Genomic DNA, 18,399 nt, shown 5'->3' with positions numbered 1-18,399 from the left:
ATCTACCACTTTCCAGTATACAGCCTGAACCTAGTGTTCAAGTTCCATCATAACTATATTTTCTAAAACACCTAATCTCTCTAAATACTGTACAAAATTAAAAGGATTAAAAGACTTTTACACCCATAGTAAAACTGTACTAGTCATACCTCCATAGTCTTGTCTTTTTAACATCTAATTTAATAACCAATTAGTGTACATTTAAAGTTACATTAATCATATGTTCACAGGGGTTTACTGGGCTAAATGACCACAAGGGCTTTTTTAATCCTAGCCATGCATTCCAAATCTCTGACAAGTGCTGGTACCCTTGATAAGTGCAAGCAGGGCCTGGGAGATGAACCATTTACATGCTGGCTGCCTGTGTCCATTAGAGACAGATGTCAAACCAGAGATGAATTTCCTGTTCCCCATCCAACTGTCCAAGTTACACAAACTGGAATAGGGAGAATTATCATATAGAACTTCCTGACCATGATATATAGCAAAATGAGGTCTTCATTTAGGGAGAACACTACAGCAAACTCGGATACATTTTTACATGCAACAAAGACTCAATATCAAAATGCAGGACAGAATATTTTCAAAAGGAGAAAATGTGTGCAACTGTATGGAATACACTTTTAAACAAATGTACCTGAAAATTCACAAATTGAAAATACATTTTTAAAAAATCGGAAGGCATACCACACTTTCTTACCTGCGTTCCAACCTATCATAAAGAATGGAGTTATCGGTACGAAGCACAAAGACTATATGAAACCATCGTTCTGGAAAGAAATCACAGCCGTGATAATCTACAATAACTCCTCCATCTGTCATTTTGTCTTCCAGCTCATCAACTACCTATAAAATAAAGGTAGGACTGCAATTATATTAAAGTTACAACTGCATTTGTTGTAATGCGTGCATGCCAATGAAAATGCTTGATAAAACAAGTCAACTCACCCGATCTTCATCCAAAATTGGGCACTGATACTCTTCATCGTACCCTTCATACAGCTCACCTATGCCAACAAAAGCAAAATAAATTGTGGTATTCTACTGACATTCTTGTACATGATTACAAAAAGGTGCAGAAAATTTCATTTGCATTCTAATTTTCACAGTTACTGGTTTTAATAATTCAGTTTTTATACTCAACATGGATCAGAAAAAAAAAAAAAAGGTTAAATTTAGATTACTCAACTTGCACCTGGTTACATTCCCTGATCAGGCACTCCTCAAATCTTAGATAAGGAGCAAGACACTCTTCCCAACTCCTGGTACAAGGTCCATTCCCCTTGATCTAGTGAAACTAGGTGTTTTTTTTTTTTTTTGTGGGGGGGGGGGGTCAAAAAGATTTTTTGTATAAAGAAAACGTAAAACTACTTACTGTATCTGATATACCATAGCACTAAAAGCAATTCAGCTCTGACCAGAAATACATTAATGGTTACTCATTTCTGAACGGTACTGCATGGAGTGGCATCTCCCTAGGTTCCTTTACCACTTTACACCCAGCGCAACTGCTTCCCTTCCTTCTCGCTACACTCTGCTAGTTTAGCGCACAGCAGTGCATGGTCATCTATGGATGCTATTTGCTCACCTTCCCTACTTCTATGTACACGGGAATTAGCTTAACAGCCTACAGAATGCTGCAACATTATGAAACGGTCCACACCTTCCCACTCTTTCCTCCACATGAGAACTTATCACAGCAAACTACTACCGCTCAACATTACTCACATTTTAAATTTCTTTTACGTAATCTAAATGCCTCCATTAGGATGATAAAACATTATAATCTATAACAGTTTCTAGGTACAATGCACCTGATGGTTAAATATGCAACATTATGCTTCAATATCCAAATGTGTAGGTGAATCTCTTCCTTATCTGAATTACAAATATGTATTTAACCTTATTTACCAATATAAGGTGCTAGTAAACAATTAGCAATGCTTAAATTTATTAACTTCTGCTTTATGTTGCCAACTTTTAGACTAATCGAAGGGCCCTTTGCAGCCATGACCCAAGGCATTACGCAGACATATACAGGAGGTAACAAGAACTCGCAACTTCCGTCACCCAACTGGTATACGAAATTAGACAAAAGTGGTAAATGTACACTTAGTGCATTGGAATAAACTTACAAAATATGCAGTTTTTAATAACCAGACAGACTAACAAAGCTGCTTGTTGTGTGAACCATGGCTACAAATCACATAGGCTATTATTAATATACAGCACACCGCTATCCATAGCCTAGGAAACAACTGTCCAAATAATCTTTTCTTGAGGCACAACATGACAGTAAGAAGCTTGACCTTTTATTAAACACACTGAACTAAAGAACAAAAACAATAAAACTGGAGCTTCTTATTGTCGTGTTGTGCCTCAAGAAAAGGTTATTTGGATTTTGACACTACATTTTGCTCAAGGCACTTTACCCTTTGTGGTTGATTCATTTTGCTTAGGAAACAACTGTGCCTTGAATAGTCTTTTGCATGGCTAAGCAGTCCCCTCCTAAATACCGAGTACCACATAATACTTACGTTTTGAAGGACCAAGATCCATACAGTTGGTACTTTTTTTATGAACAGCATTTCCCTACAGTTCTGTTATATGGTGGTCTAAACAGTGTAATAGAGCAAAGATTACCAGATCCCAGAAACTAAGTGACATGCCTGTGGCAGATCTCCAATGCGAGAGGACAACAGACCCAAAACAGGAGCTTAAAAAGGTAAACAATTCAGCTGAAGAGTGACTGTAGCAGTAACAGGCTTCTACTTTATCTTCTGGAGGTTTTAACATTTGTTATGCTGCATTACAAGTGCAATAAAATGAATGTGCATATTTTAATGGATGTGGTCTACAGCTGCCTAGTGTTGTTTCAAGAGTTTAAGTGTCATCACTGGGCAACAGTACCCCACCTCTGGCATTAAAGTCAGCATCAGCAGATGGGTGTACTTTAAAAAAAATCTTAATTGGGATAGAGTTTTGTAAACTAGGGTGCCTGTGTGACCAGAGCATCCCAATTACTTTTTGTGACAAACACTGCAAAAGGGCATCCCTAACTGAAATATTAGTTGAAGGGCAGAGTCCACTAATTTTTGCTATATTCCTAATAGTACAACTGAAGATTTAGTAGTATTTATTGTTAGACAGTCATCCCAAACCCACTCCCACAGTAGGTTATGACATACTTCTGAAGTTTGGAGTAAACCACAGTGAAAGAAGATTTTTGTGTTATGATGAAAATTACACCATGAAGACTACAGCTTAAAAAAAAAAACGGATGTCAGTTGGTAAGGAATGTATTAATATGGAAAGTAGTATGGGATCCAAAACTGATCATGTGAACTCCTGCTTGAAGATTTTTGACCAAGAAGAGAACATGGTGACCTTCAAGAGAGCTTGCTGGGAGTCCATTAAAAATTTCTTTGACATAGATAAGATAAAAACTATTTAGTTACATCTTCACCAAGACCAAAATTAAAAATTTTATGCAGAAGAATACGGCCGTTATGCAGAAGAATACGGCCAAAAGATTCAAAGGTGTGCCAGAGATCTAAAAAACAGGGCTCCAGATAGTCGGGTTCCAATTTTTCATGGAGTATTATATTTAACCGAAGTTAGTATATAGTTGTGATGGTTTATCTGTGGTGGAATATAGGGCAGTTTCATTACGTAGGTTGCGCAGTTTTATATGCTAAATTAGCCAATTATACAGTAGTTTTTCAAGTAGCTTGGCTAGTGGGTGAAAACTGTCATAGGTATAGAATCACAAGGTGACTGGGAAGTTTAGTTTTGGGATGAGGGATTATAGCGGCCTGTTTCGAACGTATAAAGACAACATATTTAGTCAGCTTTAAGTTAAAAATATGGGTTTACAGGTTTGTACTAGGCTATCAACCACCAGGGTATTTATATGCCTCGCCATGCAACCCAACCCAGTTTTGTCATAGAGTACACTGTATGCCTGTATGATAGTAAGGAGGTAGGCAACGGTTATGTGGGGCTATAAAGTTAGTCTGGGAGTATGGAGGGGGTTAGACTGGGTGAATTTACGATTTCCCATCCAATGATCAAAGTTTTGTTTGAAAAGGAACAGGGATGAATGCCACTTCTCATGGATGGGGAGCTTGTTCCCTAGTACAGGGACCCTTTTGAGAGACACATCTGTGTCTCCAGCATGTTTTTATTTATGTCACAGGCAAAGTTCAGGTCTTTGGATCTAGTGTTCCTTGTGCAGTTTGTTTTGTGGATGTGCAAGATGTCCTTCAAAGCTAGGCCTGAGGATGCCTTATATGCCAGGCAAAGCTCACCGCTCAGTAAACAGAAGACTGAGTAAAGCGATAGGACCTTAAGGGTATCTGATGTAGGAGAAGTTATTATACCCTAGATTCTCCTAGTGAGAAACTTTTGAGTGCATTCTAATGGCTACATGTGCCTGATGATGTACTTGTCAAAGGGGGCACTGCATTCGATGATGGGTCTGATAAGGGCAGAGTAGAGTGACACTATAATTTCCTTGCACCTAGATGCCATGTTCTTGCTTATGAGCTGGGTGGCATAAAAATTAATTTCTTGCCATCTTGGCTTCATGTTTGTAGAAGGCCAAATTATCATCTACACAAGTTCACAAATCCCTTGACCATCGGGTCAACTCTTAGGGGTGTTTTACCAATGGAGTTATTAGCTTGGGTGGAGGACTTCCAAAGTGCACTATAATGTATTTAGTCAAGTTTGTGTCAAACCATCTTCTAGGATATTGGTTTTGTGGGGAAATCTATGACTCTCAATTTACTGTCATCTGCGATCTTGGTGAACCAGAGGACATTAGCCTTGACTTCTGAGAAGCAGATGCCAAACAGGAGCAGGTCAGCAGATTTCCAACACAAGATACAGACAAATTAAAGAATTTAAGGTGAGGTATGCAAGGGACTGGATTTTTTATTTTTTTTTGGTGGCCAGGATTTTAAGACCCTTTCACGCTTAAGTATGAGACAGCTTTCTGACATTAGGGTGGCTGGATTTCTGAGTAGTGGTAGATGAAATACGAATGTTAACATAAAGAAACAAGTACTACAGCCAACACTACGTTATCTAGAAAAATCCTGCCCAACAGGGTGAAATTAGAGGGAAAATTTCAAGGATATTGATGCTTTTAGTGACATCCAAGAACTTGTGTGCATCTAGAAGTGCCCTTTGCCCACCTCTGATTAGGCAGAGTTGGTGGTTGCTATTCTAACTACTTTAAGCCACAGAAAAGCTCATTTCTTCTCCAGGTTAAGCAAGTACTTTCCAGGAATGCCAGGCTTCATTTCTGTGCTTGACTGTCAGCATTAAAGATATGATGAGACCTACATATGTACAAGGGAACAAGACATCTGGTATTAACAAGAGCAGTAACTAGGCCCAGGTCTGTTTCTGAGAAGGCAGTTTGCCAATTTTACCCGTTTAGTTCGGATAACATATTTTACTCTTACTATACTCTTTTGACTAGAACAGCCCAGACATACCTTAGTTTTGGGGAAGGGCTGCTGGAAATGTTGCATGCTAAAATGGTGGAAAGTACTACTTTACAAAAGTGAACCAATAATTTCTGTATGTGACAAAAAGATTTACTGTAGTGTGCCAGACACCTGGTAGAGATTGTGAAATTGAGAGAGAACTGTACTGTCTGTACAATACAAGGGCTAATAAAAGTTGTTACTGAGACACACTGCTGTGCACCCCTTACAGACAGTCTTGAATAAATTTGCCTTATTTGAAAAGACATACCAAGAGATTTGGAGAAGTGGTCATGATAGCAGTCTAAATTTTTGAATAAGTTCATATAATCATCCTTGCAATGTCCCAAAATAAAGTCCTTTTTTAATATTTGCATCCATATATCAGCTTATTCAAAAATATAGATACAATTATGAAAAAAGCAAAAAAGGAGATTATAGCAGTCATAGGGTACACCCATGAACAGTGATCAAAGATAAGGAAGATTTACATGATCGAGAACTAGAGGTTTTCAAGGAAGGTTTACATAAGCAGCTGGAGGTTTGAGATTGCTGAAGCTAATATTGATTACATTTCAGACCCATTAGGTTTCCCACCCCTCAAAGGGTTTGAGGGGTTGAAAAAAATGCAGAACAAGGGGAGGAGGTACTTTCCATCAATTCAGAATTCTCCGAGAACAATGGGGGCCCTCTCTTCATAGGTGTGTACTAGGCTAATGGCCCTGAAACCTTCACAAGCCTAGCCCATGGAAGTGCCTTGGCCCAACATTGGTTCCCAGTGCCTCTATCAAGTAGAGCCAATGTAGGGATCCCTGGGGTGAACTTTCCCATTTCCTATTCATTCATCATCAAGATTTCTCTTGAAGAGGGCCAATGAGTTGCTCTGCTTGGCATAAAAGTCATGACTGGCAGGTCTTGAACCTAGGCCCCTGTGCACTACAGTCAGAGCAACACATCAATATGCCAAATCATCTGTAAAACTGAATGGTCGTTTTGGTATTTGAACCATGAACCTACTATATGCCAAGCCGTGACTCTAACCACTAAGCTAACTCAACTGTTAAGACTTCCCTTTCCTCAACAACACAGGCTGACGAAAGGGAAGTATATGGGTCACTGACAAAGGGATTAACAACTAAAATCAACCACCACAATGACTAATATTTATAATTACTGCAGTTTTGAAGTTAACAGCGACTATGCAAACTTGTCTGAGAAGGGAATGTCATATGTTCCCACTAGAAAAGCTAGCTTGCTAACAACTAGATTTGAAGCTCTACAAGAGGAAAATTAAAACTGTGTTATTTTTTGGTAAGGAATCTAATCCAGATTACAACTACGGTTTCCGAAAATTAATTGTTTTTTAATCTATAATTACACCCATCATTTCACCGTTTGAGAAACTATGCAAATCTGACATAAGACATCTTCTAAGGGCTCAGGTTAGGTCTATTTGTTTCAACCTTACACAGGAAGAAATCAATAATTGTTCCAATAAGGAGATTAAATTGATGAAGCCCGATAAAGAGGGTGGTTTGGTGGTGATGAATATAAATTATTACAATATAAAAATCGAGACATTATTGATTTTCAATCAGTATGAAGGGGTTTCCAGAAATTAACTGAATATTACATACTGTAAAACTGATACCTTATTATATGATTTAATGTTGCAGGACTAAAATTACCCACTTGAAATAGGAGTTTTTGAGGCACTAATATACACGCATCCCAGGTATTTTCGGTGTTCTGAATATTTATAAAAAACAAACAACAACACTCCACCTTTATGTCTCATAGTGAACGCTAAAGGCTTTAAGACCCATGAGATAGCCAAATACTTGACATTAAACTGAAGATGTTTTAAGACAACAGAAACATATTTTTAGAGATCCGTGGGATTTCCTGAGGAATGTCAATAGAAACATGTATATTGAGAATTTATTACTGACAACCACTGATGTAAAGGATCTTTTTTCCAGTTATTCCCCATGAGATAGGGTTACATTTTTCCTCTCTCAATATTGGACTTCAAATCATACCTTCAAGAACAGTATTAATGTTTTGAGAACTGTTAATGGAGATTATGGTAGACAACAAGTTTATGTTCTTTGAGAGTTTTATTTCTAGGCAAAAAAAAATGAGGGTAGCAATGGAGTCTGTTTGTGTCCCAATTTTTGCGTATGTGGTGATGGCCTATTGGGAACACGATTATTTGTTCAGTTCAAGATATGAAAATTGGACACCATGTGGACATTTCCTTAATGACAGAAATTTGTTTGTAAAGACTCTTGATAAAAAAAAAAAAAAAAGATGGAATTTTTTTGACTATATTAAAAACATAACAGAATTTGTGAAGTTCACTATTAAGTATTAACCCAGGGCTGTAAAATATTTAGACAGAAATCGTAAGACACACGTCATATATAGTATACAAGAAAGATCTGTGCATCAAAAAAAGCATAGAAAGATCAAGATCACAGAGAAAACAAACAGGACATTTAAATGTGGGTGATGCAAGTACTGCTATTTGATAAAAGAAGGTTATGAAATTAAAATCAAGGGCTTTGGTATACACCTCCCACAGTTTTACTGCAAGTGTTTTACAAAAGGGCTAATTTACATAGCAACATGTTGTATGTGAGCTACGTTTTACATTTGGTAAAACTGAAGGAGTTTTCTAGGACCTAATTTACAAGCACACCTATGCTATTAGAACGCATTCAAAAGCTTTATGGAAGCACATTCATCAATATCCAGGACGTCACTTTAGGTTTTATGTATTAGAGGTAGTAGAACAGGATGAGACAGCAGGGCCATGGAAGTTGAAATTGGAAAATAAAGAATTACAGTGGCAAAGACCAGTACCATGGGCCCTAATGTTTTAAAACCACATGACCTCTCTGTCCTACATTTATAAAACAAAATCTATCAGTAGTTTTTGGAAGGGTTTGGTAGCAAGGATAACTAGGTGTACTTTTAATTAAGCTTAATGCATTAAAGCCATTACTTTGGGAGATAATTCACAGGAACATTAGGAAGGGTTTTAATATTAACACGTTTACGGTATTTTTATAAAAAATGTTACCAGTTTTTTTTTTCAACAGGATGACTATTAATGGCAACATCATTTCCAGGGGTGTGAATTAACAATAAAGTTTGATGTTCTTTGCATAGTAATTTATTTTGAAGTCCCAAATATTTTAATGGGGACAAAAGCACTTAATTTAAAAGAGAACAAATGGAGTAAAGTTTTACAAGGTTTTATTACACCGTGCAGTTTTAATATTTAAACTCCAGTTGCCATTTTCTGAGAGGTCTGGCCATCTGCATTAATCTCAACAGTGGAGTCTTTAGGTGTTTTGTTTGATGGAATTAATTTTTAGTATGACATGCATTAGGCAACAACAGGAGATGTAAAGAGCAAGTTGGTCACACCAGGTGCTTAGCATATTTACAATTTATTCAAAACACTTTTGTCTTGTTTCAGACTTCATCAGAATAAAATCATTAACCAAAAGCACACAATATATACCCAGATCTCCACCCCTTTCTTAATTAATTCAACATCAGTTCCACCCAGCTGTTTAAAATACATATATTTTTAAACACAACTTAAAAAAACATAATATGACAATTACAAGCTCACAAGAAAATTATTATACATGACTTCATAAAAACTATTCAACTTTAAAGAACTTAATGATACAGGTTTTTCATCAGAGTTAAGCCTTATTTGTCATTTTAACTCTTTGATTTCAAGGAATTCATCACTTGGCCCACTCCTAGGTCCTAAGTCTACATGATCTATGGCACAAAATTTACAGCCATGTGTTGGGTTCTCTCTGATGCGTCTATACAGGGCATTCTTTTCATTATGATGTTTAATATCATAAAGATGTTCGTAGATCCTGGCCCTAAATGCTCTCTTCATTTACCCACATAGTGACTACCACATGACTGACATACTGCAACATACACCACTCCTTTTGAATAAGGAAAGTACTTTTTGACGGGTTTTATAATACCAAAGTTCACAATATTGATCCTGTCTTAATGAATAATATATTGACATTGTGCACATCTCCCACATTTAAAACATCCTCCGTTAGCCCCTCCGACACCATTACTCTCCAACATGTCCTTAAACGAAGTCTTTTTGTAAAAAATAGCCGTTTTTTCCCCCAATAAAAACAACTCAAAGTCTGTTCTAAATATTCTCCAATATTTTTTAAAAATGTCACAATAATCAATACTATAGGGCAACACCAATGCTCTACCATAACTCTCATTGTTCCCCTGCCCAGATACTTGCAGGGTAGTAGTATTGCTATCAAACAGCACATTATAGACCCCTTTGTTCCTTTTCCTTTGTACTTCACACATTATATTAACCAACATCTTCTTAGGGTATCCCCTCCTAATTAACATTCCTTCCAAAACCTCACATTCCTGAAGAAAATCCACCACTACAGAAACCATTCTGGCTAATCTTACAAATTGGCCTTTAACTAAGGCTCTTTTTTGATGTGTAGGGTGCCAACTATTGTAGTGCAGTAAGGAATTAGAATAAGTAGGCTTCCTATAAAGGTGTGATGTGAAGGCCTTTTTGATGGCGACGTCTAAGTAATGAAGTAAGTCTCTTGTCAGTACACAGTGAACTTCAAAAAAAATGTGTAGTTTCATTAATATATTGGAAAAATTTATTCACTCTGTCCTCACTGTCTTTACAAAATAGCACCATATAATCTATATAAAAAAAAAATATCGGCCATACAACATCCCAACAGCCTTTAAAAGGAAAATTAAAGACAAAGATCTTCCCATTGGGCGAGCACTATATTAGCAAAGACAGGGGCACAGCCCATGGCTACCCCGGTCTCTCTCTGCTTTAATAGATATCCCTCAAAACTCACAAAATTGTTTTCTAACACAAATGTTCTATGCAAGCCCTTAAGGTAGGAACAGTGTTGTGGTCCATATTTGTGTTTCTAATTGGATAGCCACAGAACCAGTCAATCCCTTGTTTGTGTGGGATGACCAAAAACAAATCACAAATATCTACATTTACCATAAATAAGTCATCATCATACATTACTTGTCTGACTTTCCCTAAAATGTCCCAAGAATCTCTCAGTAAGGTTGCCCTATTTTCTAACATGTTCAACCTTAAATCCACATATTTAGCTATACTAAATATTTTAGTAGCTTTTGCATTCACAATTGGGCGTAGAGGGGGATTGGTGATGGATTTATGAATTTTTGGGATCCCAAAAATCATCGAGATCCATGGATGTGGTGTCTCCAAAAATTTGTGTTCCTCTATGGTTATCTGCCTGTTTAACGATAACTCACCAAGTGTTAAATCCACATTTCTGTAAGCAATATTGAGTTCATTACGGGAGACTTCCATATAGGTTTCACTGTATAAGAGAGTTCAAAACATCCTGCTATAATAATCAATATCAATCATCACCAGCCCCCCACCCTTATCCGGTTTCATGATTCTTATGTTCTTGTTAGCCAATATTTCTTCAAATAGTATTACTTCACTAGATGTTAGGTTCCCAAACTTGTTTCGATCTAACCCAAACCTATGGTTACAAATTTCCTTAACACACAGTGTCTCAAACAAATTAACCATGGGATGTTGGGGGGGGGGGGTGAAAGCACTAGGTCTTTTTAGTTAAATCAATGACCCTCTAATACTGTCTCCATTTCGAAAATGTATTGCCAAATTCAGCTTCCTACTGAATGCTTTTAATTACAGAATAGTTTCCACTGTATTGGCCATTTTTGCTGGGACAAAATTCATTCCCTTCTCGAACAAGTCAGCCCACTCAGTATCAATACAAATCTGGCTCAAGTTGTAAATACTGAAATCTTCACCAGTGTTTTTTTTATAATGGTAACTTGATTACCCTCTCTAATAGGTTTGGGTTGGATCGAAACAAGTTTGGGAACCTTACATCTAATGTAGTAATACTATTCGAAGAAATATTAGCTAACAAAGACAGAAGAATCGTGAAACCAGATAAGGGTGGGGGGCTGGTGATAATGGACATTAATGATTATTATAGTAGGATGTTTGAACTCTTATACAGTGAAACCTGTATGGAAGCCTCCCGTAATGAACTCAATATTGCTTACAGAAATGTGGATTTAACACCGGAGTTATTGTTAAACAGGCAGATAACCATAGAAGAACACAAATTTTTGGAGACACCACATCCACGGATCCCAATGATGTTTGGGATCCCAAAAATTCATAAATCCATCACCAATCCCCCTCTATGCCAAACTGTGGATGCAAAAACTTCTAAAAAATTTAGTATAGCTAAGTATGTGAACTTTAAGGTTAAACGTGTTAGAAAATAGGGCAACCTTACTGAGAGATAACTGCAGATATTTGTGATTAGTTTTCGGTCATCCCACAAGAACAAGGGATCGACTACTTCTGTGACTATCTAGTTAGAAACAAAAATATGGACCACACCACTTTCTACCTTAACAGCTTGCATAGAACTTGTGTTAGAAAACAATTTTGAGAGTTTTGAGGGACATCTATTCAAGCAGAGGCAGGGGTAGCTATGGGTGCATGCTGTGCCCCTGTCTTTGCTAATATAGTGGTCGCCCAATGGGAAGACCCTTTTGTCTTTAAATTAATCTTTTAAAGAATGTTGGGTGTTGTATGGCCAATTTCTAGATGATGTGGTGCTATTTTGGAAAGACAGTGAGGATAGAGTGAATGAATTTTTCCAATACATTAATGAAACTACACATTTTTTTGAAGTTCACTATGTGTACTGACAAGAGACGCACTTCATTACTTAGACGTCACCATCAAAAAGGATTATAACAAAAAGGCCTTCACATCACACCTTTATAGGAAGCCTACTTATTCCAATTCCTTACTGCACTACAATAGTTGGCACCCTACAACATCAAATAAGAGCCTTAGTTAAAGGCCAATTTGTAAGATTAGCCAGAATTGTTTCTGTAGTGGAGGATTTTCTTCAGGAATGTGAAGTTTTGGAATTAAGAAAGGGGGTGGAGATTTGGGTATATATTGTGTGCATTTGTTTAAAGATTTTATTCTGATGAAGTCTGAAACTAAGCAAGATGAAAGTGTTTTGAATAAACTGGAAATACGGTAAGCACCTGGTGTGGCCGGCTTGCTCTTTACATCTCCTGTTGCTGGCGAGTTACTGTGTTTTTGTTCTTACTACATGTAATAGGACTTGGTCATTGGGGCAAAGCAGTAAAACGGTGACTGGTTGTAATGGCAACAGTTCACAAAAGGGCAAGATTTAGCCCCCCCACAGCCTGACTGTTCTATGTAAAGTTATGGGAAGTTACAATGGCATCATCTAAAATAACACATAGGACATTTTAGGTAAGGAAGCACAAAGATTTACTACGAGAAGATGTTGCCTTTTGCATAGTAGAGCATTCAAAGTGGTAAGGATCAGCATTTTATAAATTGACAGTGAATGCTGTTTATATTGGTCTTGCTAAATATTTTACACTATTCCACATACAGAAATATTGACAAAGTATTGAATGTTAAATCAATAATGCAATTCTGTAAGGGAAAATACTGATTAAGCAACAAAACACAATAAGTTATGGTGTGTGTGTGTGTGTGTGTGTGTGTGTGTGTGTGTGTGTGTGTGTGTGTGTGTGTGTGGTTACCTGTCTATCCTGATGGAGGTTACCATGAGTTTCCCTACAAGGCTCTGCTGTACGGCAGATTCTTTTTAAGCTACTCTTATGGCATGGATAAGAAGATATGGATAACAGTAAACTGAATAACTGAAAACTTCAATATGAAGTAATCCTAAGATGGTCTACAAAATAAATAAGGTATAGTAGTAATAATTAAGAATTGTAATAATTTGTATGTCCTTTTTGCTCCAATTCTAGACCAGTATATATCTACTAAACTAAAAAAAAAATACTATATCTGCAGCTAATTCTGACTTTATTAAAGTGAATTAATTATTTTGGACCCTTTGCTGTTGTAGTCTGAGTTATGTCTGAAAAGGTAAACACAAAATGTAAAAATGTATGTGGACAGCTTAGTAGCCAGAACAGGCATGTTCTTAAGAGGTAGGAAAAAAAAAAGTACCTAGAGAAAACCTACGCAGAAGGGAGAGCATGCAAAATTTCACACAGAGATTGACTGGAGGTCAGAAATTAATGCTGAGGTACTGAAGCAGAAAATATCAGCATGGGAATACAGCAATCAAACTTCTTTAAGCCTAGTAGGTCATATGCCCAACAATCAAACCTGCAGTTCTAATACATTTTAGATCACTTTCAAAGGTTAGGGATGGAGTATTAAAACTGCAAACAGCAATGACAAAAAAAAAAAAAAGTATTAAATTAAGTGAAATGTTTTGGTGCCTTCCACAGAAAGAAGTTGGCTAAATTAGAGAAAAACATATTCCAGTTGCAGCACCATCCTACACTAAGAATTCTAAAGCTTACTCAAATTTATATAGTTATGCTAAGACTTCTCTAGGATACCAGAATAATTTGTAACTGAAGTTACGTATTATTTTTCATTTGTTGTTTACCTTCTTTTGCTAGGTCTCCTACATTAATGTAGGTCAGTCCTGTCCTTTCTGCCAACTCCTTACCCAGGGTGGTCTTCCCAACTCCTGGCGTCCCTATAAAAAATAATGTAGGAAAAGTGTATCGTTACAATACTGGTTTAACACAGTTAATACAAAAAGCAGTCTACTCCTCAAGTGTACCATCCAGTTCAAATGTTCAAGTACAATGTAGAAACTTTGTAACAGTGCTTAGAGGTGCATTTGTATTCATGTCCTTCCATGCAACCAAAGTCTCATGCTAAGAAAGTGCTTAATGAAGCCAACACTGGAATGGAGAAGAGAGATTCTGCCAATAGGGATACAGACCATATATATGAGGGGGGATGGAATTTATTGGAGAAAACTGACAAAGGAAACAAGACACTGGAAGCAAATAACTAGATGGGGCAATATGATAGAATGGGAAGATACCAAGAATTTATTTGGACTGCAGATTAGAGATTGCCTTCCCTATCAAAGATTGATATCAGAGTACAGACAAGGAGAAAGAAACAGGGGGGTCCTAAATGAATAAACAGCACTTGGAGTTTTTAGTAGAATCTAGAACAGACGCTGCCTCTACAAAAGGAAAATAGCATATAAAATACTGCATGATAACTATAAGATTGGGAGGACAGATTGGATAAGCAATTCACACAAACAATGGGAGGATATAGGCATGTCTCCCAAATATGCAACAAAATCTAGAAGAGTTAGGATTTTTGCTTGGAAATGTATACACAGATATTTTTATACCCCAAGTAGACTCCAGAGAATTTTTCCTCAGGTAGAGAGCAAATGTTGGAGGGGTGACAGAGAAGAAAGAGGTAAATGGGAGCTTATTTTCTGAGAGTACAGTGAGCTGGCAGACTTTAAGGCTTCCCTGCAGGATGCACTGTCAGAGATGCTGGGTGGGCAGAGTGGTGTGATGAGGGAGATGATTTTTCTGATCCATGATACAGAATCAGAATTGCCTACACATGGTAAGGCCTTGCTGTCTCTAATTATGGCGGCTGCCAAAAAAGCAATTACTAGAAAATGGAAAATCAAAATCTAAACCAACTATTTTAGAAGTAGTGAATATAAGAGATAAAACAACTGTAATTGAGATCTTTAGAAAACAGATAGGAGCAAACTATATAGGAAAAAATGGGAATTGTGGGAACAATACATACAGGAGAGAAATAGAGGTTTAAAAGAAGGCAGGACTTAAATGAGCTATGTAATGTTTGACTGAAAATGACTGGGTAGATTATAAGTGATGTGCAATGTTTGCAACTGGGAGTGTGTCACTATGGTTTGCGATGTAAAATGCTTGCTACTAGGATTGTGTCGGTGTTGTTTGTTTTCATTTACATAACTATGATTATTAAACCATCACTTACAGCATAAGCAAAGATGTTTCTTGTTTAAAAGAAAGGGTGCAGGAAGTGAATAATTTATGTAATGTTGCTTAGATTATAGGATATAAAGCTATATATATAAATCATAATGTTCAATTTTAACTTAGGCACGTTTATATAAAAGTAATCAAACTGTATTATGTCACACAATTCAATAAAGGTGTTAAAGTGCTTAATAGATTTTTTCCTTTTCCCTCCGATATTGAAGGATAATCTTGGCACTTCAGAGTTTTGTGGAGAAATTTTGTTGTGTTTAATCACTCCTGGCCTATGGCTATCTAAGCTTGTAGATGACTACAAACTGGATGATCATATTCCACTGACTCACAATTGCTCCAACACGGGTTAGACCACGCTAAGAACTGGTGAAAGTATAATGGTCTCAAATTAAATGTTACAGTAGCAATTTCTCTTTGCTAAACTAAACATTTTCACATACCATAAAAGTAACAAGACCCTCCAGACACTATCATAAGGGATCCATGTACTTTGTTGATAATTCCTTATCGTTTAACATTCAGATCTTCAGTTTGGAAAGCCTTCCATCGAGCTCATCTAAATTCCAAAGGTATCTTCTCCAGATCCATAGAAGTCTTAATTACCCTTTACTCATATCTTGAATATAATGTACCTTTTGGCGTGTACTTGTCTAAATGTCATTGCGCAATCTCAGAGACCTCAGAGATTCACAAACAAGATCAGTGTCCCAAAAATGTTAGTCATAAAGACAGACTAACAGCCTCTCTCTGTACTCAAGTCTCTTATAGACCCCTCTGTGGAGATCTGCATCTATACAGCCATGAAGGATCCAACATTTTTATCCTCCTATTCCTTCACAGAAAAAATAATCTTCAAAAGATAAGACAAGTTGTCAAGACATATACATATCCCAACATATCCACCAATTCTGGAACTTCCACCGCATGTCAAGTACAGTAGTAGCTTTGCCAACTTAAATGTAAACTTTAAAAATTGGAGAGGAGCCTCAAATTCTCCACTGGTCTATCTGGTCTTTTCCTCCTCGAGACTGGTGGGAACTTTTGATACGAGTTTTAGGCTTTATGGTCTGCAGACTGCTTTCCTACTACTTGCCTAGGAATCTAGATGAGGAACAGGAGCAGTCATTTGCTGCTTGTGTGTGTCATGAGGGGAATTTAATGGTTTGGTGAAAACTGACACATAAAGCTCGGGAGATTCAAGTGTTTAGTTACATATAGTATTGTGAGAAAATCACTTTAAGATTTATTAGATTTGTGCACAAGTTCTAGTTTGACTACTGAATTATAGCAGTCAATGTGGTTTGCACCACTGTAGTAAATGTAATAAATAGAGGACTGTCTGGAAAGTGAAGGACTTTGTATGTAGTTAACAGATAGCATTTAAGGGTGTTGCTCAGTTCAAGTACCTTAACTTGCTGTACTGCTATGCAATGTAGTGCCATGTTGCTGGCTAGAATGGAACCTGGCAATTTTGTTGAAACTATACTGTGATTTGGCAAACTGGCTCAATTGTTTAAATACTGAGAAGGCGTAAAAGAGGCTTGACAGTAAGAAGGTGCAAACTGTAATTACTTGTGCCAAGGAGAATAGAAAAGGGTCTACTTTGAAATCCGCAAAGTTTGCAGTTTTTTTTTTATGGTGGTAGCCTGGATATGGTAATCAAATTTCATATTCATAACACCTTAGAGAGCTTTGTTGAGGATACAAATTTTATTTCAATTTTGTTGACTGAAATTGAGAAATTCTGTTCTGTTTTGATTAGTGTTCAGTAAACGACATAAGTTTGGTTTTATCAGGATTTAGAAGTTGACAGGATTCAAGCCACTGTTCACTTGCTGTGAATGAATCGTGTGCTTCTGGTTGAAAATGAGGGTAGTTGGTGGCTGTACAGACTGAAGTACAGTTGTCGTCATACTGGACTATGGTGACTTACTTTCTGGATAGATACATATCATTACTAAAGATGGTTGGATAGTAAGGGACCAAATAAGGAACATTCAAGTACTCCTACACAGTTAAAGGTAGGAGACGATATACTAACATTTCACAGACTGAATTCTCTGAGTTTAGTAGTTAGCAAGCCATTTTACTGTGTGGTTGTGGAAATGAAAAGTGCTAGTACTCATCTCCAGGGAAGTTGGTTTTAGTTTTACGACAAGTTTCTTAAACTGGTTGATAAACAGGGTAGAGACAGAATTCATTCGGCTTAAGGAGTTATTGAACTTTTGGCATGACTAGGTAAGTTATTTGTGGATTCAATTCCTAAAGACTGTGATACAAGTTATGGCGGTGTTAAAATTAATATTTACTGAATATGCTAGAGAGATGTACTGTCAAAGATTAAACAAATCTTTTCCAAGCTTTATTACACCCCAGTACTGTCTGGAAGTTTTGGTTTATGCCTGCTGCAAGTTATATTATTTTTTTCCCCTCTTATCAGATAGGAGCATGGACTCTGGGATACATTTCTTAGGCTGAATGCCTTTTTGGACAATCTTTACTTCTACAGGCCTCCTCTCTCTTACGCATTTTCTGTCTTGTTTCTTGGGTTAACCATGGAGTGGGACTGGATTTCCTTCTCTTCCTACACTGTGATGCCAAATTTGGTATATTTAGGAAATGTACTTTGTCACATTGGTAAAATAATACTAAACATTAAAATACACCAACATTTTGAATGTAGAGAGAAAAAAAAAGCCAGCAAGCCCCACTGCAGCCTCACTCTCCCTCTATTAATCAAATATACTTACCACCAGAACCCACTAGTGGGAAAGGGCCACTTCCCTGACCCCTGCTGTACCATAAATCTCACACACACTATTGGCTTTAACATTGTGTCTCTTGACATTTACAATTACCAAGATATTGGTCATGCACCAATGTTTTACAGGAGACCAGC

The 18,399-nt window shown here is 37.0% G+C and overlaps 1 protein-coding gene across 3 annotated transcripts in view; it reads right to left on the bottom strand.

Annotated features, from left to right (window-relative positions):
- AK6 (adenylate kinase 6) overlaps positions 1-18,399 on the bottom strand; it is a 140,992-nt gene that overhangs the window by 95,167 nt on the left and 27,426 nt on the right. For 2 of the 3 annotated variants that reach the window (XM_044063884.1, XM_044063885.1), the window contains exons 2-4: positions 14,081-14,173; positions 949-1,007; positions 701-846 (exon numbers count right to left, since the gene is read on the bottom strand). In XM_044063884.1, the coding sequence (XP_043919819.1) occupies positions 701-846; positions 949-1,007; positions 14,081-14,173 (298 nt within the window). The remainder of the gene's footprint in view (positions 1-700; positions 847-948; positions 1,008-14,080; positions 14,174-18,399) is intronic. The other variant, XM_044063886.1, reaches the window with a different exon arrangement.

Source organism: Protopterus annectens, chromosome 2.part2, assembly GCF_019279795.1.
Source record: "Protopterus annectens isolate FY-2018-M chromosome 2.part2, PAN1.0, whole genome shotgun sequence".
In the NCBI taxonomy this organism is placed as follows: Eukaryota; Metazoa; Chordata; order Ceratodontiformes; family Protopteridae; genus Protopterus; species Protopterus annectens.
This window is presented reverse-complemented; position numbering and strand designations above follow the sequence as displayed.